Below are 9,704 nucleotides of genomic sequence, written 5' to 3' on the forward strand. Positions count from 1 at the left end.
GGTAAAGTAGAAGTGTGAGGTTACTGAATGAAGTTTAGAGAGGAAAAGTTATTGACCCCGGAGAGTAATGGTGCCCTGAGACCCTTAATTAATCACGTATCTTTATCATAGGTGTGTCAGTTTCTGCCTCTACCCTTCTTTCTGCTACTGATATTACACCTGCCACTACTTCTGTTTCTTCTTTACCTCCATGGCTGGGTTCAGCTCAAATAGGGGCAAGCAGGGAGAAAGACCTTTCCTTTCTAAGGTAAATTATGTTGACATTAGAGAAGGCCTTTTAATAAAATGTCTTTAATTCACCCACATGAACTTCTTTAGAGTTTTCTTGGTTAAACTTGGCCTTTTGCATTTCCATGTCAAGTTTAGAATCAACTGGTCAATTTCTTTCAAATATCTGGTAGGATTTTGACTGGTAAAGCATTGAATCTATAGTTCAGTTTTAAGAGATAATTGATATGTCTGCAATAGTTTATCTTAATAATGTGTTCTATATTCCTGGTAATTCCTATTAGTTGATGACCCTTCTCACTCCTCCCACTCCAGTCCATAAAAGAGTGAGCTATTCCATGCTCATTATTTCAGATCATCAACACCAAAACAGAACAGAAATCAAAGTTGTCAAGTTTTGGTTTTGGAACTCATGACAGAGCTAACAGTGTTGAGAGAAAAGGAATTTAAATCACAAGAAACTAGGTTTTTTCAAATTTCAAGTTCTTAACATTAAAGGACTCAAAGCAATCAAAGTTTATGCAAAAAAACAGTATTTGGAGTAAATAGATGAAGAGCCAGATGGTCTCACATCCAGTCTAGATAAAGATTTCATGGGTGGTGCAAGAAAAAGGCAGAGAAGAGTGAAAGGGCTCTGAGGTGATGAATCCTTGAGAAGGGACTATGTGCTCAGCTCCTCCCAGGCCAAATCCCAGAGTGCGGGTGAACCAATAGAACCCCGGTAGATTTACAATTAAAAAGACAATGTGACTTGTGCATATCTTTCTGGGTGGAACTCTGAGAAGTAGCCAGCCTTATAGAGTTCCCAATACTTAGCTTATCAGAGGAGCAGAAAGAAAGGGATTTCTAGGCAGATGGGCTTGAGGCACTTCAGAGTCCTTGAGCCCCTCCTGGTGAGGGTGAATTTAAAAGCCCTCTCATTCCTCATCCTCTGAGAGGAGATTGGAAATAGAAAAGATTCCAGACCTGCAAGTCCTTGGTTGTAAGCCGAAAAGAGTGTTTGTGTTGAGACCCCCTTAAAGAGACTGAGAATAGTGGTTTGAAATAGAACTTAGTTCAGACATAGAAAAATAAGAAAATTTACATGAGTTTAAAATACTTTAACAATTTTAAATTTTATTAAATTTATTAAATTTTACTTAACTAAAATTTATTTTGGGGCCTAATATTTATAGATAATTATTCCACATATTCTTGGCTAAGACAGAAATTTCTTGTTCTTGAATGGGAATATAATACAGTAAGCATGTCAACTTGCCCCAAATTAATTTATTAATTTGTAAAAAGTCAAATTATCTCTACCCTATAGCTTATGACAGAATGCCTTCAAAATGTGTTATAGAGTTAAAATGATAACACTATACAATTATTAGAAAATGTGGGATGTATTTATCTGATTTTGAGTATGCTTTTCAAAGCTTAAAAAGAAAACGGAAAGAAAAAGATTGATGGGCATTTGACTATCTAAGAAATCTAAAAATTCATAACATAAAAGTAAAATCTAAATCTAAAATATTATTGACATAAAAATAAAATTCACCATAGGTAAAACTAAAAGCAAAGAACCACCTGAAAATAAATATTTATAACATATATCTAACAAGAAAATGAAAAAACTCATTTTAATTAAAATGCAAATTTAGTGTCGCAGTCTTTTCAATACCAAATTGGAAAAGGCAAGAAATAGATTAATACTAGATATTAAGGTTTGTAAACATGCAATCTCACAGAGTAGTGATGATAGATAATAAAAATATCTGATAATCAATTTGGAAATGGGTATCAAATGCCTTTAAAATATTTACTTCATTGATTAATTCAATATTCTAGGAATATAGTTTAAGAAAATAGAAGTACACATCAGACTGTAGTATTATGTGATAGAAAAAGCAGCAGTAACTTAAATACCCAACAATAGGGGATTAGTTGAATATTTTATAGTGTATAATATTTTATATAGTATAGTATAGTATAGTATAGTAACAGATTCTACACTGCTGTGTAAAAAATCACATTTATATAATCAGTGATGTGGGAAAACTCTCACAAAATATGTGGATGATTAAAAAGAATATGTTGATGTTAATATATGATAGAGCATATGATCCCAACTTATAAAATTAAATGTAGAGAAGCTCTTTTACCTGACCTCTACTTAACAGAAGCATCAAATGTTCCCTCTTTCTTTTGTAACTTATCTTTACTGATGTCAATACTTATGGAGAGCTGGCAGCTCCCTAGGATAGCCACATTTTTATTACACCTGTTGATTTATATATAGATTTGGAGTCAGATGTGTTTTTATATCTTAATATCATTTTCCTTTGTCCTATAATTACAAAGCCTAATTACAGATTAAAATTAGTGAAGAAACACTTATTTATTAATTAAATTAAACTTACATATCATGTATGTATAATTTTTAAAGGTTCTGTACCTTATAAAACCTTTTTCTGATTAACCAAAGACTGCTGGCTATCAGATAGAAGTGATTCTACTGCACATGTGTGTATAGAAAAAATCTTGGGAGTCTTAACACCAAAATGTTTTAGTAGTTGTCTCTTGATAGCTATCATGATTTGTTTTTTCTTCAAACATTTATTTTTCAATTTTCCTAGAGTGAAAATGAATTACTTTGATCACAATTTAAAGTTATTTGAAACAAAAAAGGACCGCTCCAACCCCTCCCCCACAAAAGGTATTGGGCTTTTTGCCTAAATATGGGGTCATTGCCATTGTGGTTCCAATGTAGTGTGAGCTTGAGATGTTTGCTTCCATACCATTGGAATCTCCACCTATTCTGTGTTCTGATAGACACAGCTAAAGTTGAGACAATGCATCCTGAGTTTTTTTTAAGTCTAGCAACTACACAAAGCTCATGATGAAAACAAGCATCCATTACAGCAGGCAAATTGTACTTAGTGCCCAACAAATGTTCAGAACCAGGGTGTGAACGATCATCCTTGTGAAGGATTGACATCTTGCAGGACAGGTACTTGCAGACCCTGCCCCAGCCCTCCAGGTATGCTTGGTTGGCAGCTTATTACAAGCAGGTCGTACACTAACTTATACCATGTGTTAGTTAGTTAGTTATTTATACAGTAACTTATACCACATATATACCATGTGTTTGTCATTCAGCATATAAATATCAGTCCTTTGCCTAGCACATAGTAACTCTGTAAATAGTAAGTTTTCCTTTAGAAGATTATGGGAGGGGTGCATGTAATAACAATAAATTTTGTTTAGATGATAAACTACATGACAGTGGTTTTTAGGTCTGTTTTCTGTATAACTTCTCTGAACTAAACACAGATTGAATCATGTTGGAACTAAATGTTATTTAATGTGCTAGTGAAGTGTCTTCCATTTTGCATGAGTGCTTTCTGTCCATGGTGTAACATTGTGATGGCATATTCTTTCAAATTATATTTATATTCCCAGACCCTATTCCCTAATTTGCTTTTCTTTTCTAATGCCTTTTCTTCCCCTCTGAAGTCCATAGTATTTTAAAAAATACATATTCCTTGAGAAGATATTGAGCTTTTGCTTAGGGTCATACATAAAAGTGTTTGATTTAAATAATCACTGGAGTTAAATTGCATCTGCCAGGGAGTTCTACATTTTTGGCAGTTATAGGCTGCCTTTATTCAGTTTAATGATGAAGATTTGACTTCGTTGGATTTTTTCTTCTTAGTAAAATGAATGGTGCATCTTTCTTTAATTGTGATCCTCGTCAACCATTTGGCCCAGTAATGGTATGCAAATTAAACTCTTTAAAAATTAATGCTAACATTTATTAAATAATGCATCATACAAAAAGGTAATTTGAAATTCCAAGTTAGACTCCCTTTCTGCTCATGAGAAAGTATTTTTTGTGCCATCTTCCTAAAACATCTTTATAGTCTTTCTACATACCTTGAATGTTTTTTCTAGTATTTTGCAAAATTATCACCATGGAGACTGTTCATGTAGACAGACTCTTTATGCTTTTCAATTTTGGTCTGTATAAACTCTCAGATTTTGAATTTATATCACTGCTCTGACTTTCTAAACTTAAAAGTGCTTACAGATGTTTCTTTACCACAATTTAAAGACAAGTCTAATTAAGGGGTATGTAAACTTAATTGTACAAGCTTACCTTCACTGTTGATTCTCAAAGCAGAATGTATATCATATGCTTGGGAATTCCCTGGCAGTCCAGTGGTTAGGACTTGGCACTCTCACTGACGAGGGCCCAGGTTCATTCCCTGGTCAGGGAACTAAAATCCTACAAGCCGGGCTGTGCAGTCAAAACAAAAACAAACAAACAAAAAGAATGTATATCACATTGCTAGTTGGACAATTGTAAACCTTATGTAACATCCCCACCCAGACAGCAGTGAACATAGCATTCAGCCTTGTACATTAGTGATTTTGCAAATTTGATTTGGGAATTTTAAATAATATTGTGACTATAATCGGCATAATCTGAGAAGAATGAAACTTCTCAGAGACAGATTTAGTGTGGTGTTAAGAACAAGAGTGGTAGAGTGTGACTGCTGGGTTTGAATGAATGCCAGTCCTATCAGGTCTGAGCTTTACTATCTCAGACAAATTCCTTAACCTTCCTGGGTCTCAGTTTCTTCATCTGTGAAAATGACATCAATAATAGTAGCTATCTCATAGAGTTGTTATGAGAACTATGAAACACTAATAAAGTACCGATCCATAGCAAGGACACAACAACTATTAATGCATTATTATTACCTTGAACATTTTTCCCTTCACTGAGAAAACGTTAGCAATATTACTTAAGTGAATTTTCAAAGGATTTGACAATAATTTCGATTTGATTTGCTAACCTAAGAGCAAGAGTCAACTATCTCTTTACTTTGCATTATCTATAGAAATAGAATTTGGGAAAGAATGTAAAATTCTTCATTACAGACAGCTGTTTCTTCCATTCGATGTGAATTACTAAAAAAGAGAGATTTCTCATGCATGCTTTTATTTCAAAAAACATGCATTTAACACCAGCTCTCAATATATGCAAGGCTTTGCACTGACTCTAGGCAGGGAAACATAGTAAGAGGAGATACGGTCCTTATCCTCAGAGTTATCCGGTAGTTAGCAATAGCCATCCTAATACATCAAAAGTTAATCATAAGATTAAAAAAAAAAAACAGACATTTCAAGAAGTTATAATAATGAAAAAAGTCATCATAAGATAGCATACAATTAAACATTTAAAAGATGATATAAACAATAAATGTGTTTGCTTATATTTGTTTGTTTAATAACCTTCTTGTTTCATAAATATGTAAAGATTCCATGCTAAGCGTTTAGATAGGAGTAAAGTGGTTGGGTTGGTCTACGAGGGCTTCATGAAGGAGGTGGACCTTGGGAACATTTTGAAGATTGAGTTCCAGGCAGGCTTCATCTCTTAGACTGTTCCATAAGTGTTAATAAGTGATCTACATGTTAATTTGGAGATGGGTATACCTTAAGGGCTCAACAGTTGCCATCATGCTTAATTGCTGTTCACATCCACCCTGCAGTAAGCTTACTGAGCTTTCATCAAGAAGCAGGTGGAATTAGTAGTAGAAGATAGATCACAAGCTTGATCGTTTCAACAGTTCTATGTTTATTGAGGACCCAGTCAATCTCCCCCCACCCCCAAAATTCAATATATATCCCAGCCACTAGGGAGAAAGAAATGGATTCATTGTTGGTTCCTGGCCTCCAGCTGCTCACAGAACATGTAACAAGTATTTGTTCTGCTTTATAATACATGCAAAGATAAGAGTAAGCCAGAGGTGTGATGAATGGGGGAGTGGGTGGGAGTGTATGTGTCAGGGAAAGCTTCAGAGAAGAGCCAGGGTTTTTCATTCTCTGCATTCCTGAATAGAAGCCAAATAAAGTTTTAATTTGGGGTCAATTCAGAGTGCTTCACAGCTTTTTCCTTTCCACTGAATCTAAAGCTATGATCAGTGAGTAAAAATTGCAAAGATAAGTATCAATCAACCAGGAGTCTGTGGGACAATCTTTTTGATTGACACTTTGGTGTCCTTAGTTTGTTTCAAAAATGGATTTGGAAGATACTCTAAATCACAAATAATTAATAATGGATGTAAGCACAAACTGGTTCCCCCTACACTTAGGATATATTTTTTTCAATTGCTCATTTATTCTTTTATTTATTCAGTCATTCATGTATGTGCCAGACAGGCTCTGTACAAAATTTTTTGGTTGATTTGGGAACAAACAAGTACAATTTATTTCTTCATGGATTCTTTTATTTTTTTTTCAAATTTAGGATGATTTTATTTACAAAACAGGTTCTTTTGTTTTACAAAAATTACAAAATATGACAAAAATAGAAATAGCTTCTTGGACTGTTGGGAACTACTTCTAAGCAGCCAATGAGTTAAAACACCGATGGTCTTCTTCTTTTGAAGAGCGATGACTGCAACGCTCAGCGGCGCTTTATGTCTCCCCAGAGCCCCGCGACTGTGGGCTGCCTCTGGCGGGAGGGCCGGTGAGGCCAGAGTCTGGAGCAGCAAGATCTTCTCGTTGACGCAGAACCTGTGCAGCACCAGCATCAACTTCTCCCCACAGCGGGACACCTGGCACTCCATGGCCAGGCGGAAGTCCTCCTTCAAGCCCTTGGTGATGCCCTGGGTGACCGTGTGGTGCTTGATCAGCATTCCTTGATTGGGCTATAGTTCCAGATGGATCTTCCCACCTTCCTGAGTTCTCAGATAGGCGAATTCCTCCAGCATGTTGATATTTGTAACATAATTGAAAAAATTCTCATATTGGAAGTTTCCTTGCTGGCAAATCTTATTGACGGCTTTCAAGAAAAGGGGGTCTCTCCCCACGGTCACTCCTGCTGAAGCAGCACGATCATGTGCCCCAGCACCATGTTGTCTCTGCTGTCTGAGAAGGCTCTAAGCTTAAAACAAGCTAACATTAAGTGCAGGCAATAGGGCACGATAGACTTGCTGGTACAAGGCCGAAGCTTCAGATATGAACCTTTTATACACTTGGGCTTTATTTTTGAGGGTTCTCCCTGTGACTTGCCTTCGTCCTGGATGGGAAGGACCATGTAGCACATCAAATCAAGGACTTGGGCCTTCCCTGGTGGCGCAGTGGTTGAGAGTCTGCCTGCCAATGCAGGGGGCACGGGTTCGAGACCTAGTCTGGGAAGATCCCACATGCCGCAGAGCAACTAAGCCCATGAGCCACAACTACTGAGCCTGCATGTCTGGAGCTTGTGCTCCGCAACAAGAGAGGCCGCAACAGTGAGAGGCCCGTGCACCGCGATGAAGAGTGGCCCCCGCTTGCCGCAACTAGAGAAAGCCCTCGCACAGAAACGAAGACCCAACACAGCCAAAAATAAATAAATAAATAAATAAAATAAAATAAAAAAATCAAGGACTTTCTCATAGGTCATTCTGTACTCCCCCAAGGCAAAGTGGAAGGTCACCAGCTGGATGAGTGCCCTCTGATGCTCCAAGGTCCCCTGTCCCGAGATCTGTGGCTGAGGAAGTGGTCCCTGGAGAGCCACCAAGTGGTGCAGGCTCGCTATGGCCTTTTTATATTGACCCTGATTGATGATCATATCATTGAGGAAGATTCTCAACCAAAGCCGAGTATCCGTCTTCCACGCCAAACAAATTCTTATAAATTCCTTGTCAAGGAATTCCAGGGAACAGAGCGGATCCCAGCTCTCTCTGGCCAGCTTAAAGCTTTCCAACACCTCGATTGAGTTAGCAAGTTCTGCCTTATTGACAACAATGTGACAGTTCCTTCCTTTTGCTGAACAGTCTTCATCGTCGGAACTCATGGTTTTTTCTCTTCCCTCAGCTAGTTTCCTCTTTTTATGTATGTGTTTATTGCGATCAATTTCTACATCACCGTATACATTGGATATGTCTTCCAGAAGAACCAGTGGAACTTGGCTAGGGGCATTAGGACCTTGGAACAGAGATTGCTGTATGCTGTTGACATACTGAAATGCATTCTTAAAGAAGACCAACATAGCAGAATAAACCACTTGGTTTTTATATTTTGCATGAGCTTCGTTATCAAAGTTGTTCACGTTCTGCAGAGATCCTTCATTCTATGCAAAATATCACCATAGCTTCGTCTTTCTTTATCCATCTGCCAGTCACATCTCATTCCAACAACATTCAAAATCTTCAACAACCTCTCCCAAGGGTCCACGATCTGGGATGATTTTTCAGTCAGCCCCTCTGTTATGTACTTCTGAGAGCTACGTTTGTTCGGTGACATTAAATCAGACGTTCCTTGGGCACCTTGACGCCGACTCTCTATTTGAGTAGATCTAGTGACATAATTGATATTAAATTCAGCTGCTTTGTTCAAGTACTTATACACCAAATTGGCAGGCAACCGAACGTCATGGTTGTTAATTATTAGAGGAAGGACATCACACACAAATAATTTTCTAAAACAGTTAACAGGAGATTCTTGCTCTTCAATAGTTTCAGCCTCCAATAGTGCCTCCCCAAGGCCAACCCCATGCTGTACCACTGTTTCAGGGAATCGTCTCAAAAGTAGAACCAACATTTCTGATCGTTCCAAAGTGTTGAAGCATTGTTCTGTAACCTGTAGTAACATTTCACACTGGACCCGACCAGGAAGAGTTTCAAATAAACCTGGATGTTGAAGTCGGCGGAGTAGAGGCTGCAGGCCGTGATTAGCCAAGCCTTGGCAGCCCATAGGTCCTGCTGCACCAGCTCGCGGGCTCGCTGCACCAGGAACACGCAATCGCCCTGGGCCGACATGACGCGGGAGGCCTTTTTTAAAAAATTAATTAATTAATTAATTAATTAATTTTTGGCTGCGTTGGGTCTTCGTTGCTGCGTGCGGGCTTTCTCTAGTTGTGGTGAGTGAGAGCTACTCTTCATTGCGGTGCATGGGCTTCTCATTGCAGTGGCTTCTCTCTCTTGCGCAGCATGGGCTCCTGGCGTGCAGGCTTCAGTAGTTGTGACTCATGGGCTCTAGGGTGCAGGCTCAGTAGTTGTGGTGCACAGGCTTACTTGCTCTGTGGCATGTGGGATCTTCCCAGACCAGGGCTCGAACCGTGTCCCCTGCATTGGCAGGTGGATTCTTAACCACTGCACCACCAGGGAAGTCCTCTTCATGGATTCTTAAAGTCTAGCATTTTATACTTAGCTGTCTTACAGAGCTGTCAAAGTCCATTAGTTGGTAAGAATAATTATCCAACAGATAAGGAACTAGTCCATTGCAGTGTGGTGTTAGATTCAGAGCCAGCCTAAAATAAGGGAAACTTTCAAGTACTATCTAATTCATTAAATACGGAATCAATTCAATTAAAAAAATAGCAAAATAAACAAGATACAAGTCTGTAAACTTAAAAACAGCACAGTCTAAATTCAAATGATGAATAGGACGTTTATTAGAATATTTCATTGAGATGAAGTCATTAAAATTTTTAGTGATAG

At 37.9% G+C, this 9,704-nt stretch overlaps 1 protein-coding gene across 1 annotated transcript in view; it reads right to left on the reverse strand.

Annotated features, from left to right (window-relative positions):
• Positions 1-9,023, reverse strand: part of LOC307065348 (integrator complex subunit 10-like) — a gene marked incomplete at both ends in the record, with an annotated part of 91,326 nt that extends 82,303 nt beyond the window's left edge. The window contains 6 exon segments of the mRNA XM_079722156.1: positions 6,620-6,929; positions 6,933-7,094; positions 7,097-7,339; positions 7,652-8,316; positions 8,319-8,889; positions 8,892-9,023. Of these exon segments, the coding sequence (XP_079578282.1) occupies positions 6,620-6,929; positions 6,933-7,094; positions 7,097-7,339; positions 7,652-8,316; positions 8,319-8,889; positions 8,892-9,023 (2,083 nt within the window).
• Positions 9,024-9,704: the final 681 nt, after the last annotated feature.

The sequence above is a fragment of the Hyperoodon ampullatus genome (genome assembly GCF_949752795.1).
Source record: "Hyperoodon ampullatus genome assembly, chromosome: 17".
Taxonomy (NCBI): Eukaryota; Metazoa; Chordata; class Mammalia; order Artiodactyla; family Ziphiidae; genus Hyperoodon; species Hyperoodon ampullatus.